This window comes from Anolis carolinensis, chromosome 5 (assembly GCF_035594765.1).
Source record: "Anolis carolinensis isolate JA03-04 chromosome 5, rAnoCar3.1.pri, whole genome shotgun sequence".
Taxonomy (NCBI): Eukaryota; Metazoa; Chordata; class Lepidosauria; order Squamata; family Dactyloidae; genus Anolis; species Anolis carolinensis.
Genome location: NC_085845.1, coordinates 100,042,684 through 100,060,003, shown reverse-complemented (window position 1 = coordinate 100,060,003; position 17,320 = coordinate 100,042,684). Strand labels below are relative to the sequence as shown.

The following is a 17,320-nucleotide window of genomic DNA, read 5'->3' as shown; positions in this document are numbered from 1 at the left end:
ACACGCCTGATCCTCCTCTTCCAGCTCCTTCCTCCTCTCCTGTGTTAGTTCCTGTCTCCAATTGATTCCTCATCCCCATCACTCCCCCCCCCTTATTTTCACTCAATGGAGAGGGTTGAGGGAGTCTCCCTTGCTTGGCCACCTGAACTGGCTGCTTGGTTCTCCACCATTTTGCTTGCATGCCTCTGAGTCTTTATAGAAGGAAAAGCAGAGGCAACAGCAATGATGGGGGGAGCAGCAGGAGGTGCCAGAAGTGATCCGTAGATTTAATTAAAGAGCTCCAGGTTTAAGAGACTTTGCTATACAGTACTTGCTCAGTTTACTTTTTTATTTCTCATATCCAATCTCAAAATAACAGAACAGCCATTTGTTGTCTTCAGAAAGAGAAGGCAGGAAAACCAGCAAAGGCCACTTTGACTTTATTACAAAACAGTGAAACAAAAGACAAAAGCTACTATAATTCAGAAATACATTTTCTGAAATGCCACAGTAGGCATAACAGCAGCATATTTGGCCCTATCACACACTAAGTCTCTGCCCATGCTTCACAAAACCATAATTATGGCCCTTTACTCATCACCAGCAAACTAAAGGAAAGTTGAAATACACAGAGCTGTCTTTATGCACATTGCCTCTTTCCTCTCTCTCTTTTTGTTGCCTCACTCACTGTTGCCAACTAGATGGTCCTTGGAGGCAGTTTCTTGCAAAGCACCATGTATGTCATTAGCATATAATTAAACAGACTATATGAACAACAATCAGGATATACAACATGATCCATCTGGAACAGATAACAACTCCTAGGGTGAAGATTATTAAATGAAATCTACTAAGATATGATAACTTTTGTGCAGTGTGGAGATTTGTCCATTAACAGCTCAGATTTGGCAAATAGATAGAATAGACCAACATGTTTTGTCCAAAGATAGGAAAGTGCCTAATTGATTCCCAACTGTCTGTGAATATATTATACTTAAGAAAAACTCGGTGCTCCAAGCTTGTGAACAAAGTGACATCTCGAGTCAATATATAAATCCCATCGTTGTGTAGAGTGCAAGTCAAATTAAGACCAGATTTTGATGTATTTTCTTTGAGGTAGAGCCATTCTCGGGTGGTAATATTATAGGACTGGACTGTTAACATGTCCTCATTCTGGTTAGATTTTTTCTCTGATCCCAGTTCATGGATGCATCCTCCAACAATGTAGATAGTGTCCTCTAGAGAGAGCATCTGCTGCTTGCGGATGTGGATATCACACTGTTCAAAGTTAGTCCAGTTGTCAGAAATGGGACAGTACTGTAAGATATTCAAATTCCGACCTGCAAAATACAGAAAACGTTTAATTCAGAAAACTGCATATACTGAAAAGTATCAATCTGTAACCAATTTCTTGGTTACAAATCAAATCAAATTCATTCTCACAAAAATGTAAACAAACTTGAGGGCTTCCCCCTCCCCATTATCACATCTAACTAATATGTAAGAATAAGCAAAAGCACAATGCAGGCTTCTTATCCAAGAATACATTTATTTATTATTCAAGCTAGAAAAGAAAAGGATCAGCTAAAGAAGATTTGGCATTTTACCTTAAGGGCATTTGAACAATGGTATATGCAGTATCAATATAATTCCACCATTGCAAAACCTGGGGGGCGGGGATATTCAACTAGATCTGTATCACAGAATTACAATGGCTTTCTTTTCTTTTCTATCCAACTATTAACGGTAAAGGAGTTCCATCTTCTTTAAATGTTGTCTCCTTTTTCTCTCCCCTTTCATTTCTTTAAATCAGTGGTTCCCAACCTATGGTCAGTGGACCACCAGTGGCCCCAAAAAACTAAAATATGGTCTGTGGCCTCATCATTATTACACTGTGCAACGAGAGCAACTGGTCTCACAAAACCTTCTTATTGTGCCAAGACAACGGGGGTGTTGGGAGGGGAGAGGATTATTACACACAAAAGGCATGACAACAAGCCTCCTGACTGCTGCTTCTCCTCCTTCTCCCTCCACCTGAGAGGAGCCGTTCCATGTGGCACCTGGAAGTGGGGGAGCCTTGGTGTCTTTGTTTTCAGGCCTGTTCCTGGAGTTACTTAGGATACTGATTCAGAAAATTGCATTGGATAGTCCACATCAGCTTTAGATTATTAAATATGGTTTTCTGCGGGCAAGCAGATAGCAACTACTAGGTGGCATATGTTCTGTATCAGAAACTAAAGCTGATGTGGTCTATCCAATGCAATTTTCTGAATCAGCAACACCCCAAAAAACCAAACCGAATCTAAAGTTAACCAAAAACTTATTTGTAACCCTTTTGGTACTAATGTTGTAGAGTGGTCCCTGGTCAAAGTGGTCAATGGTAAAAAAAAGTTGGGAACCACTCCTTTAAATCAAGTATTTTCAATAAACTTAGTATATGCATTTTTACCATCAAAGAGTGAGACATACCAGCTTGCACATCTACCTTCCATAAGAGATTACTTGTTATGAATCAGGGTGTCTGAAGAACAATTTGTCCATGAGACTCCTTTCTTGTTTCATTCAACATATTTCAATATAGCAGTACTCTGCACACTTATTACCACTTAATATAATTTTCTCATAGGTTCACTTCCTGCCACTACTTCATGCCTTGTCAAATCCACAATCAAGGTGGGAGAAGGGAAGCTTTACAACCTTCCAATATATGTTTACTCCTTGATTTGTGTCAACTGTGTCACAATAATTATAGGATATTAACAATGCTAATCAATTCCAATGTAAACTGTTTTCCTTCAGCCTTGACCCCTGTGCTAAAGCCATCAATTATTTTTTTAAAAGCAATTCCTTCCTAGTCCCCACCTCACCTCTGGTAGTGTAGCCTCCCATGACGTAGATCTTGTCCTTGCACTCACAGGCTGAGAACTCCACAAGCGGGGTTGGCAATGATGCCACAAAGTTCCACCAGTCATGTTCTGGGTCGTAACATTCAACACTGGAGAGGGACTGCCCACCAATGGCATACAGCTTCCCACTAACAGCCAAGAGTTTGAAATTAGATCTACAAATAAAGAGATTTAAAGAGTTGCAGTCAAGAACAATCATAAATCACTAACAAGAAATTTCATCTCAATTAAAAACAAAACCGTCAACCATCAAAAATATCTATCTATATATATAAAAGAGTGATGGCATCAGGGCAGTGGACAAAACAACAAAAGTACAGGCCCCGCAACCTCGAAATTTGACAACACAACCCATCATCCATGCCTCCAGGTTGATACAACAAAAAGAAAAGAAAAATAAAGTCCTAATTAGAGGGAGAGCAATAATTTTTTTTATCCAATTGCTGCCAGTTTAGCGGGCTAATCTCTGCCCACTTGGTTGCCTAGCAACCAGCCAAGGCACAGCCAGGCTTCAGTTAGGGGACAGGCTGATTTAGGCCTCACTTAGGCTTCTTCCACAGATTATCTGATTTGCACTGGATTATATGGCAGTGTAGACTCAAGGCCCTTCCACACAGCTATATAACCCATTTATAATGCACTTAATGTCAGGGGAAAACGTTTACCCTTTACCCTAACTACCACCAGTTCCTCAATACTTTATTTCCCAGACCACCATATTTTGCCACAGCAACGCGTGGCCGGGCACAGCTAGTATATTTATATAGGAAAAATATTCGAATGAAAGGCTGGAGTTTTATACATAGATCATGGTGCCTTATCTTTGCATAATTGAACATTATATATAGTTCTTTTGCCAGTCTTTTTGCTGTTTGGCAGAAGTAAGTATGATCACATAGTCTTTTAATTTAATTCAGTGTGGGGAGTGTGGAAAAGTCGGAAAGTAACTACTAATGTTGCTAAAGAAGCAATTGGAAAAGCTATGGAAATGTGATAAAACAAAGAAAGTGAAGCATGGACAAACATTTCTGATTTTTCATATATTAGCAAAACATGCAAAGTGGGTTGTTGTGAGTTTCCTAGGTTGTATGGTCATGTTCCAACCAAAAGCTGAAAGTCGATAGTTCCAAGCTTCTCTTTACTGACATTTACAATTAGATCACTGTGTACATCTCACCCTCCTATAATACTTTCCAGCTGGAAGTATCTGGGTTATCTATGTAACAACCTGTGAGTCAATAATGGCAAATAACATAGGGGTTTTTTTTTTTTTTCCGTGTCAGGAGCAACCGGAGTTGCTTCTGGAGTGAGAGAATTTGCCGTCTGCAAGGATGTTGCCCAGGGGATGCCCAGATGTTTTTTGATGTTTTATCATCCTTGTGGGAGGCTTCTCTCATGTCCCCACATGGAACTGGAGCTGATAGAGGGAGCTCATCCGTCCTCTCCCCGGGTGCGATTTGAACTTGGCAGCTTTCAGGTCAGCAACCTAACCTTCAAGTCACAAGGCTTTTATCCCCTAGGCCACTGATTTTCAAATAAGAACACTTGTTTTAAAAACTAATTTGTAAAAAATTATTAACTAGCACAATATGAAGTTGATGGGTAAAATAGAATAGACAATCTGACATTGTGTAAGATGAAAGTATTCTTTCAAATGAAGAAATCAGGCAATATCTTCATTATTCAACCTGTATTATGGTTTGTGTTTAATTTCGAACTTCAGAAGTAGTTTGATGGAAAACAACAAATTCCATGTACCGTATATATTAGAGTATAAGCTGAGTTTTCCAGCCCTTCTCGGCTTATATTCGGGTCGGATTATACTCAAGTGTATAGGTAATCAAAATTGGACAGTCTTATTAAAGTCTTATTATTATCTTAAATTACAGTTTTAAGTAAATATTCAAAAACATTTAACCTACTGAAGCCTCAATTAATGTAATTTTATTGGTATCTATTTTTATTTTTGAAATATACCAGTAGCTGTTGCAATTCCCACCCTCATCTTAAATCAGTAAATTTTCCCAATTTTTTGTAGTAAAATTAGGTGGCTCAGCTTATATTCCGGTCGTCTTATACTCAAGTATATACTCACACAGGTGAGTAAGTGGGCTCAAGAAGTCTGACTTGGCCACAGTGGGCCATGCCTAGGTTACATCCAGCTTGGATTACTGCAACGCTCTCTACGTGGGGCTGCCCGTGAAGAAGGTCCAGAAATTTCAGCTGGTCGAAAGGTCAGCAGCCAGGCTTCTGACGGGAGATGGCTGTAGGGAGCACACAACGCTCCTACTGAAACGGCTCCACTGGCTACCGATAAGCTGCCGGGCCCAATTCAAGGTGCAAGTATTGACCTATAAAGCCCTATATGGCTCGGGCCCTGCCTGTCTTCATGATCACATCTCCCCTATGAACCAGCACAGGCCTTAAGGTCTGCCGGGGAGGCCCTCCTCTCGCTCCCACCACCACAGTTGGTGGGGATGAGGGAGTGGGCCTTCTCGGTGGTAGCCCCCCGGCTCTGGAATACCCTCCCTAGAGAAATCAGACAAGCCCCTACTCTGCCCACCTTCCGTAAGGAATGAAAAACCTAGTGGTTCCGGCAGGTCTTTGAGCAACATTAGTTTCAGTGTACAACAAAGCAGACCCTGTTCTGCACACTACTCACCTCTTGACCCTATGATATATACTGTTGTATAAGTTTTTATCTATCTCTTACAATAGAGAATGTCTACCTCGCCCCAATTTCCGGTTCTCAATCCCTCAATGGAATGTCCTGACTGTAACGATGTCTATTTTAATTGAACTGTTTTAGCCTTGTTATGATGTTGTTTTTATTATGTTTGCTGTGTTCTAGTTGTTGTATGATGTTATTATTATTATTATTGTTGTTGTTGTTGTAAAGAAAGGATGGAGCAAAAAGCATAGAAATAAAGTGGGCTGCTTACAGAAGGAAGTATTCTCCTCTATAGCCAGCACAGCATGATTACGTAAGAGACACATTCACACATGCAAGTGATCCCTACCTTAACAACAACCAAATGATACATATGCACATCTAAATAAATTATGAGAAGTTATATGCATGAATAAGGAAAATATGAGAGAATCCTCAAAAGATTATGCGATACCTTTTACAGATCTATTACAGACATGAAATCTCATGCTAAAATAAATCAATTTCTCTTAGACAAAATTATCAACCTGCAAAACTCCTACCTGCTCAGCTACATCTGTCATAAATTTGAAGCACATCAAAATCAGAAAGAATAAACAGATGTTTTCTAATACACAAAAACAATCTTGCCTGACTGCTTGGAGGATGGGGTGATTTCTCCTTCATTGCAGGGTGTCAAATAAATGCATATACATTCAATGGGGAGCTAAGACAGGCAACTATAAGGCTGACGTGGCCCTCGGTAAAAATGCGTTTGACACCCCTGCTATAACAATAGCATCATCCACATTTTATTTGCTTCTATGTCTTGTTGAGGCCTTACTGAAATCAAGATATGCTACATTGACATTTCCTTTATCCTCCAAGCTTCCATCTGGCATACATAACTTGTTTTTGGAAAACCGCTACTGACTTCATATGCACTTCCTTTTTAAGGGCTTAAGACTGTCTCTTTTATTATCTGCACTATAATTTTCCTGGTACTGATGTTAGGCTGACGATGTGATAATTGATTTTATCCTCTTTTTCCACCTTTTTGAAGATGGGGACAAGATTCCATCTAAGGAACCTGCCACTTCTAGTCAATGAAGCAGATCATCACCGTTGGTTAGAACTAAAATAGCTGATCCCCTCATTGCCTCTTTCACCTTCTGGATGATGACATTTAATGTAAAGCAAGAGAGGAATTTATTGGACATAACATTTTTGACAGTTTGTCTTCTAACAAATATCAGCACAATTGAAATCTCCCATTACTATCGTAATTTGGTTGCATGTTGCAAGTTGTGTGCTTGCTCTATCAATGTTTAACATTTACAAATGACCAGCTACTGCCAGAAGGGAAGGAGAATTTCATCCATGCTGACGATCGTGCCATTACTGCTCAAGCAGGGAGCTGATCCCTAATCCATCTACAACATAGATGTGTGCTTTTCACCTTAAGAACAGACAAACATCTCGCGCTCTGAAGATTACCTGGGAAGAAATCCCACTGAAGCACTGCAGCACACCAAAATACTTGGGAGTTAACCTGGACCATGCTCTGACTTACAAGAAGCACTGCTTGACTATCAAGCAAAAAGTGGGCACTAGAAATAAAATTGTATGAAAGCTGACTGGCACAACCTGGGGATCACAATCAGACACAGTGAAAACATCTGCCCTTGCACTTTGCTACTCTGCTGCTGCTTGCATATTCCCCAATTTTTCCTTTTCCTTTCTTTGTCCCCCCATCCCCCCCTTTCCTAATAAATGTTTAATAAAGATTTGGGGGTGAAAGAGAGAGAGCATGGCAGCTTAAGCAGATAGTTCAGCCTGATGACGTTGACAAGGTTCTTGGAGCGGTGAGTGACCGCTTGCGCTCTAGATCCTTGCCCATCCCAGCTAATCAAGCTTGCAAAAATGGGGGATTGGCCGAGTGGTTTACAAGGATTATAAATGCCTCCTTAGAACAGGGACACATACCACCATGCCTTAAAAAAGCTATAGTACCACCTATTTTGAAGAACGCGTCCCTAGATTCCTCAGCAATGAATAACTACCAGCCAATTTCCAATCTCCCTTTCCTGGGCAAAGTTCTGGAGCGGGTGGTGGCCTCTCACCTCCAGGGACTCTTGTACGAGACTGGTTATCTAGATCCATTGCAGTCTGGTTTTATGACTGGCCATGGTATGGAGGCTTTGGTTGCCTTGGTGGATGACTTCCGCAGAGAGCTAGACAGGGGGAGTATGTTCCTGATGGTTCTCCTGGACATCTCTGCAGCTTTCGATATCCTCAACTATGGCATCCTTCTGGGGTGGCTTTCATGAATGGATCTTGAAGGCATTGCTTTGCAGTGGCTTCACTCCTTCCTGGAGGATCGTACTCAGATGGTGAAGCTGGGAGTTGCCTGCTCAAACCCCTGGTCACTGACATGTGGGGTCCCGAAAGGTTCCATCCTATCCCCCATGCTTAACATCTACATGAAACTGCTTGGCAAGGTTTTCCAGAGTTTTGGAGTTCAGTGCCATCTCTATGTGGACGACACTCAACACTATTACTCCTTTCCACCAAATTCCAAGGAAGCCTCCCGGACCCTAAACTAGTGCCTTGCTGCTATGATGGACTGGATGAGGGCTATCAAGCTGAAGCTCAATCAAGACAAAACAGAGGTCCTCCTGGTCAGTCGTGGGGCCAATCGAGATATTGGGTGGCAACCTGTGCTCGACGGTGTTGCACTCCCCATGAGGGCGTAGGTCCGCAGCTTGGGAGGGTCCTCCTGGATTCAGCACTGACGCTTGATCCTCAGGTGTCAGCGGTGGTGGTGGCCAGGAGGGCTTTTGTACAGGTAAAACATGTGCACCAGCTGCAACCGTACCTCAAGAAGGACATGACCACGGTGGCCCATGCCTTGGTTACATCTAGACTGGATTACTGCAATGCTCTCTACATTGGGCTGCCCTTGAAGACAGCCCAGAAACTTCAGCTGGTTCAAAGATTGGCAGCTAGGCTTCTAATTGGAGCTAATTGCAGGGAGCATACAATACCCCTACTAAAGCAGCTCCACTGGCTGCCGATGTACTGCTAGTCCCAATTCAAGGTGCAGGTGATGACCTATAAAGCCCTATATGGCTCAGGCCCTCCCTATCTTCGTGATTGCATCTCCCTTTACAAACCAGCACAGGCTCTGAGATCTGCCGGGAAGGCCCTCCTCTCGCTCCCGCCACCGCAAGCGTGGCTGGTAGGGACGAGGGAGAGGGCCTTCTCGGTAATGGCTACCAACTCTGGAACGCCCTCCCCAGAGAAATCAGACAAGCCCCTACACTATTCTCATTCTGCAAGGCTCTGAAAACTTGTTGGTTTCTGCAGGTTTTTGAGCAGTATTAGTCCTAGCCTCCCCCCCCCCCCCCCGGGTTGTTAACTAGGACCCTGCTTAGCACTTTATCCACTTCCCAGCCCTATGATATTCTGTTGCACTTGTCTTGCCTAGCACTTTATAGTTGGCCTTGCCCATTCGGAAGCCCTGGTCGTTATATCTGGCCTGCTGATGGAGCATTTTGTAATTGTCGTTTTTTTAAAAAAAATGTGGTTTTTTGAATTGTATGTTCTTGTTTCATGTTTAATGTTGTATGGTTTCTTTGCTATGTTGGAAACTGCGCTGAGCCCTAAATAAAGTGGCATTACTATTATATTGTATGACACAGCAAACAAGATAGATATGCTGGATTTCATATCACAAAATCACAAGTCAAACACAACCCAAGTGTTTAGGACTATGTGATGTATTTTTGGATTATACGTGCAGATCCTAGTAGGGTGGCCTTTTGCAGTTGGCAGATAATAATTTTGTCAATGTCTATTGTTTCCAAATGCCGGCTGAGATCTTTTGGCACGGCACCCAATGTGCCAATCACCACCAGGACCACCTGCACTGGTTTCTGCCAGAGTCTTTGAAGTTCAATCTTGAGGTCCTGGTAGCAGCTGAGTTTTTCCTGTTGTTTTTTCATCAATGCGACTGTCACCTGGGATGGCGACATCAATGATCCAAACCTTTTTCTTTTCCACAACTGTGATGTCTGGTGTGTTGTGTTCCAGAACTTTGTCAGTCTGGATTCGGCAGTCCCACAGTATCTTTGCGTGCTCATTTTCCAATATTCTTGCAGGTTTGTGATCCCACCAGTTCTTTACAGCTGGGAGGTGGTACTTGAGGCATACGTTCCAATGAATCATTTGGGCCACATAGTTGTACCTCTGTTTGTAGTCTGTCTGTGAAATTTTCTTACAGCAGCTAAGGATATGATCAATGATTTCGTCAGCTTCCTTTCACAGTCTGCATTTTGGGTCATCAGCTGATTTTTCGATTTTGGCCTTAATTGCATTTGTTCTGATGGCTTGCTCCTGGGTTGCAAGGATCAGGCCTTCTGTCTCCTTCTTTAGTGTCCCATTCGTGAGCCACAGCCAGGTCTTCTCCTTATCAGCTTTCCCTTCAATTTTGTCAAGGAACTTTCCATGCAATGTTTTGTTGTGCCAGCTGTCAGCTCTAGTTTTTGTCTGCTGTGCTTTGAGGAGTTTCTGATTTTTTACTTCAATCAAAGCAGGTTCTTCACTTTGCTTTACATATTCATATGCATTATTATTATTATTATTATTATTATTATTATTATTATTATTATTATTATATTAGTGAGCACCTGCAATTAGCCCCAGCTCCTGCCAACCTAGCAGTTCAAAAACATGCAAATGTGAGTGGATCAATAGGTACCCCTCCAGCGGGAAGGTAACGGCGCTCCATGCAGTCATGCTGGCCACATGACCTAGGAGGTGTCTACGGACAAGGCCACTCTTCGGATTAGAAATGGAGATGAGCACCAACCCCCAGAGCCGGACTCGACTGGACTTAATGTCAGGGGGAAAGCTTTACCTATTATTATTATTATTATTATTATTATTATTATTATTATATTGTATGATACAGCAAACAGGATAGATATGCTGGATTTCGTATCATAAAATCACAAGTCGAACACTTCCCAAGTGTCTAGGACTGTGTGATGTATTTTCAGATGATGCGCGCAGATCCCAGTAGGGTGGCCTTCTGCAGTTGGCAGATCATAATTTTGTCAATGTCTATTGTTTCCAAATGCCAGCTGAGATCTTTTGGGATGGCACCCAATGTGCCGATCACCACCAGGAACACCTGCACTGGTTTCTGCCAGAGTCTTTGAAGTTCAATTTTGAAGTCCTGATAGCAGCGGAGTTTTTCCTGTTGTTTTTTCATCAATGTGACTGTCACCTGGGATGGCGACATCAATGATCCAAACCTTTTTCTTTTCCACAACTGTGATGTCTGGTGTGTTGTGTTCCAGAACTTTGTCAGTCTGGATTTAGAAGTCCCACAGTATTTTTGTGTGTTCATTTTCCACGACCTTTGCAGGTTTATGATCCCACCAGTTCTTTACTGCAGGGAGGTGGTACTTGAGGCATAAGTTCCAATGAATCATTTGGGCCACATAGTTGTGCCTGTTTGTAGTCTGTCTGTGCGATTTTCTTACAGCAGCTGAGGCTATGATCAATGGTTTCGTCGTTTTCCTTGCACAGTCTGCATTTTGGGTCATCAGCTGATTTTTTTGATCTTGGCCTTAGTTGCATTTGTTCTGATGGCTTGCTCCTGGGTTGCAAGGATCAGGCCTTCTGTCTCCTTCTTCAGTGTCCCATTCGTGAGCCATAGCCAGGTCTTCTCCTTATCAGCTTTTCCTTCAATTTTGTCAAGGAACTTCCCATGCAATGTTTTGTTGTGCCAGCTGTCAGCTCTAGTTTGTAGTGCGGTTTTCTTGTACTGGTTTTTTGTCTGGTGTGCTTATTATTATTATTATTATTATTATTATTATTATTATTATTATTATTATTATTATTATTATTTTACCAGGCCCAGGAGGCTTCCCTCCGGCTTGACCTCAAGGCTCCCTCCCGCCCGAAGGAGAAAGGGGGGCGGGGGTAGACGGCAGGCCTTACCTCTTTTGGTTCATGGAGGCCACGGGGCTCCACTCGTCCAGGCTGGGGTTGTAGCAGTGGGCGGCGGCGATCTCCTGGCTGGCGGTGAGGCGGTACCCGCCGGCCAGGAAGAGGTAGTTGTCCAGCAGGGCGGCGCCGTATCCGCGCACGTTCTCCAGCTCGACGGGGAGGGCCCCGGGCAGGGGCAGCCAACGCCGGGCGCCCTCGTCGTAGCGCAGCGCGGAGCAGGGCGAGGCCTCCTCGGGGTTGATCGCGGCGAAGCGGCCCAGGGCCAGCAAAGCGGGCGTCGCATTGGCCAGGCGCCTCTTCCGAAGCTGCTGCCGCAAGGCGCCCGGCAGGAGGTCCGTGCGGCGGAGCAGGGCGTGGAAACGGGCCGCCATGAAGCCCAGCGCCGCCTCCCGCAGCTCTCGCAGCCCGTAGTGCTGGGCCAGGCGGAGGAGGCGCAGGCAGTTGGGGAGCCGCAGGCGGGAGGCCAGCAGACGCAGCAGCGCCGTCACTTGCAAGTAGCAGGCGGCTTCCAGCAGCTCCTCCAGCGCCCGGAAGCCTCCCTCGTCGTCTTCGCCTTCATCCTCGGGAGGCATCCGCCCGCAGTGGATGAAGTCCAGCACCAGCTCCAGGCCCCGCGCGCTCAGCCCTCCGCGCAGCCGCAGCCCCGCCGCCGCCGCCTCCCGCATCCCCGAGCGGAACAGCGCCCCGAAGAAGTCGCTCTGCTCCAGCAGCAGGCGCTTCCTCGCCGGGAAGCAACGCTCGCCCAGCCAGATCTCCACCACCTCGTCCCCCGGAGGGGACTGAGCCGAGCCGGGCGTCGTCATCACCGCCCGCTCTGGCCCCCGCCGGAAAGGGAAGGGGAGGGATCCGCGGCTCGCGGGTGGACAAGCCCAAAGAAGGGCAGCGCCGAAACGGGCCCCGTCTGCTCCGCTCCTCCCCCGGGAAAGCGAGCTCTGCCCAGGACGGGCAACAGCCGCCTCGCCCCTTGTTCAGCCCTGGCCTCTCCATCGGGAAGGGCCTTCCTCACCTCCCACTTCCCTCGACTTTCACGAGCCTTGTCGTCTTTTCTAGTGAGCCCAGTCTTAAAGACCTCGGTCTGTTTAGCCTGCCGGGTCTGTTTAGGCTGAGAGGAAGCATGATCATTCCACCTTACGTTTTTTACTGTATTGCACTTTCTGCCTCATCACACTAGAAAAGGGGTCCTCAAACTTTTGAAGCAGAGGACCTGTCCACAATCCTTCAAACTGTTGAGGGGCCGAATTATCATTTGGGGAAAAAAAAACCCAAACAAATTCCTATGCACACTGCACATATCTTATTTGCAGTGCAAAACAATGACAATAACAATGAACGAACAATACAATATTTAAAAATGAAAATAATTTTAACCAACATAAACCTATCAGGATTTCAATATTTATTTATTTATTTATTTATTTACAGTATTTATATTCCGCCCTTCTCACCCCGAAGGGGACTCAGGGCGGATTACAATGAACACATATATGGCAAACATTCAATGCCAACAGACAAACAACATTCAGTTTTAGACAGACACAGAGGCAATAGGAAGTTTGGGCCTGCTTCTGGCCAATGAGATAGTCAGGTTAATTAGGATTGTTGTTGTTGTGTGTCTTCAAGTCATTTCAGACTTTGGGCAAGCTTAAGTCCAAAATTATTTATTTATTCATTTACTACATTTATTTACTACATTTATATCCCACCCTAATCACCCCAAAGGGAACTCAGAGCAGCTGTATGTACATACAGTATATTATATTATTAGCATAGCACAATATTAGCATTATATATTACTATATTGAACTATATCACTATACTGTAATATATGTAATATATAACATATAATTAATATTATATGGTATTATTATTAGTATTATATTGTATAAAATGATAATGTTATTATCAATATCATATGTATAGAAAATCTATATATATAAAAGAGTGATGGCATCACGGCGACCCACAAAACAACAAAAGTACAGGCCCCCCAACCTCGAAATTTGACAACACAACCCATCACCCACGCCTCAGGGTTGATACAACAAAAAGAAAAGAAAAATAAAGTCCTAATTAGAGGGAGAGCAATAATTGTTTTTATCCAATTGCTGCCAGTTTAGAGGGCTAATCTCTGCCCACTTGGTCACCTAGCAACCAATCCAGCCAAAGGACAGCCAGGGTTCAGTTAGGGGAGAGGCAGATTTAGGCCTCACTTAGGCTTCTTCCACAGATTATCTAATTTGCACTGGATTATATGGCAGTGTAGACTCAAGGCCCTTCTACACAGCTATATAACCCATTTATAATCTTATATTATCTGCTTTGCACTGGATTATCTTGACTCCACACTGCCACATAATCTATTTCAGTGTGCATTTTATACAGCTGTGAAGAAGGGGCCTCATATAATCCAGTTCTAAGCAGATAACTTAAGATTATCAATATACAGTAGAGTCTCACTTATCCAACATAAACAGGCCGGCAGGATAAGTGAATATGTTGGATAATAAGAAGGGATTCAGGAAAACCCCATTAAACATCAAATTAGGTAATCGTTATACCAATTAAGCACCAAAACATCATATACAACAAATTTGACAGAAAAGGTAGTTCCACGCGCAGTAATGTTATGTAGTAATTACAGTACAGTGATAGCCTATGATGATGATTTTTTTTTAGGTTTCTCTTTTATGACAATTCATAGGGTCTGTGTATCTGAGTAAAGGGTTCAAAAAACCATACTGTACACCGAAATCCTTCCTAAATACAGTAGAGTCTCATTTATCCAACACTCACTTATCCAACGTTCTGGATTATTCAGTGAATTTTTGTAGTCAATGTTTTCAATGCTTTGTGATATTCTGGTGCTAAATTCGTAAATACAGTAATTACTACATAGCATTCATGTGTAATGAACTACTTTTTCTGTCAAATTTGTTGTATAACATGATGTTTTGGTGCTTAATTTGTAAAGTTATAACCTATTTTGATGTCTAATAGGCTTGTTCTTAATCTCTCCTTATTATCCAACATATTCGCTTATCCAACGCTCTGCCGGCCCATTTATGTTGGATAAGTGAGACTCTACTGTAATTTATTATTTGAAACTACTTAGAACACTAAGACCCATAGTAAACATTTACCTTTCTTCAGTAACGTTTTGTATATTTATTATATATCTATTATCTATCTGACTTTTTTTTCATCTCCCTTCCGGTTCAGCTGTCAACCTGGGGAGAAAAAAATTGGTCTTACAGATTGCAGTATCTTTACACTGTGTGCTGATATGCTTATAGTATATGCTTCATATTGAGCTAATATGCTCTGTGTAAAACAAAACAAATCAAAAACTGAACAAAATACACATGTATGCATTTGAAATTGCATTGTACAGTTTAGACAGAGCCTAACTGATTTATATTTTACCACTCACTTTTGTGGATATCAATGCACTTCCACAGTCATTGCATCTGAGGAAGTGGATTAATATCCATAAATGCTTGTGATAAAGTAGAAATCAATGAGACATAAAGGGGATACTAGCTTCCTTTTCCCACTCCCCATCCCTTTTTCCTTCTACTGCATCGGACTAGCAGGACTACTTCTCTGAGGATGAATGGTGTCATTGTAAAAATGAAGCAGTGTCTTGCCTACCCCTGATCAAGTTCTTTTTTTTCTGCCATAAGAAAATTCAGGTGGGAGGTAGGTGGGATGGAGGCAGGCTTAACCTAAAGCAGATTGTATTTTCTGCTCAGCTCATGGCCCTCACAGCGGATACTTTCTTCCCCTTTCTGGCACCTCAATAAGGAAGATGGGAGCAAGGAGCTAGCATTGCACCCCCTTATGTTTCTGCAGTCGAGGTGGAACTCCCCCACCCACCCCTATTAGGATCTATATATATAAAAGGGTAATGAAATTTCGGCCTAGGACAAAACAACAAAACTACACATCCCAGAAACACTAAACTTGGCAGCACAACCCCTCATCCATGCCTCTACATTCATACAACAAAAAGAAAAGAAAAATAAAGTCCTAATTAGAGGGATAGGAATAATTGTTTTTATCCAATTGCTGCCAGTTAGAAGGCTAAGCTCCACCCACTTGGTCTCCTAGCAACCCACTCAGCCCAGGGGACAGGCAGAGTTAGGCCTCATTTAGGCCTCTTCCACACTGCCTATAAGATACAGATTATCAGATTGTAACTGGATTATATGGCAGTGTAGTCTCAAGGCCCTTCCACACAGCTATATAACCCATTTATAATCTTATATTATCTCCTTTGAACTGGATTATCTTGACTCCACACTGCCATATAATCCACTTCAGTGTGCAGTCGGACACAACTGGACTTAATGTCAGGAGAAAACCTTTACCCTTTACCTTCACTACCACCAATTCCTCAATACTTTATTTCCCAAACCACCATACTTCGCCACAGCAACGCGTGGCCGGGCACAGCTAGTATCTTATAATGCAGGAGCAGGTAAAGTATAGCCCATGAGCCTAAAAGCAAACGATCAAGTAAAATTATTTAAACAATTTGGCTTCACAACCTCTGAGGATGCCTGCCATAGATGTGGGCGAAACGTCAGGAGAGAATGCTTCTGGAACATGGCCACACAGCCCGAAAGACATACAACAACCCAATTTGGCTTCAGTTTTGATTCAGTGCAGCAAATTTTGCAAGACCTGTCTGAAGAAGCAGATACATTTGTTATAGAAGACTTGAACTCCCTGTGTATTGTTCTCTTTTTTGTCTTCCATTATTCATGTTGAAAAGGTTTGCAGGTGCCTGCTCTCAGGTATTTTTTTAGGAAGCAAAAGCCAGCTCTTTTTCACATAAAGTATTCTCCACAGATCAAGGCGTTCCACAATCCCCAAAGCACAGAAAGAAAGTATGTGTTCTCAGACGGTGACTGTGATACCCAATCCTTTTAGGGTTGCCGGCAAAAGGTTAAAGCATGACATTCCTTTGTGCCTGCCTGAGGTGAAGAGGGCTCCTTAGCTCTCCCAACCCAGTGTCAGGCAAGAAGAGAGCAAACTCTTGTGGGGGCTCATTCCTTTCAAGTCAAGCACTTCTGGAGGCTTTTGTTCTGGGAGAATAGTCATGTGTTATTGCTTAGGATGGATGTCACTACACCCTCCACATTGTTACATGATTGAATTGCCAGAGTGGATTGTAATGACTCCAGATTGTCTAGAGCTTGGGGAGAGTTGTTATTTTGAAATACTGTTTATCTCTCACAATTCCCCAGCCAATATGGAGAAAAAATTAAGCTCCTTGATTGTCCTGCCTAATCAGTCTGTCTATCTATCTATCTATCTATCTATCTATCTATCTATCTATCTATCTATTTATTTACTGCATTTCTATACCGCTTCTCTCACCCCCGGGGGGGGGGGGGGGGCTCAAAGAGGTTTACAACATCTTCTTAGGTGATCCCTCGTAGTTCGAGGAGGATTGTCTTCCATCTTTGCTGTCTTGGGAATGGATCTGTAGATGGCTGAAGAGATCTATTCTTGATCTGCATGTTCTCCCGCAGTGAGGACATCGGTTGGGAGGACAATGGTTTTATAAACAAGCACCTTGGTATCTCTACGGATGTCCCGGTCATCAAACACTCTCTCCTTCATTCTGAAAAATGCTGCACTCGCAGAGCTCAGGCGGTGTTGTATTTCAGTGTCGATGTTGACTTTTGTGGAGAGGTGGCTGCCAAGGTATCGGAAATGGTCAACATTTTCTAATGTGACACCATTAAGCTGTATT

At 43.1% G+C, this 17,320-nt stretch overlaps 1 protein-coding gene across 1 annotated transcript; it reads right to left on the bottom strand.

Moving 5' to 3' along the window:
- Window positions 1-314: 314 nt before the first annotated feature.
- Window positions 315-12,568, bottom strand: klhl42 (kelch like family member 42). Its single transcript, XM_003221374.4, has 3 exons — window positions 11,548-12,568; window positions 2,847-3,040; window positions 315-1,319 (listed from the first exon to the last, which is right to left on the bottom strand). Exons 1-3 carry the CDS (start codon window positions 12,357-12,359, stop codon window positions 871-873), a joined length of 1,455 nt encoding a protein of 484 aa, XP_003221422.2. The 5' UTR covers window positions 12,360-12,568; the 3' UTR covers window positions 315-870.
- Window positions 12,569-17,320: the final 4,752 nt, after the last annotated feature.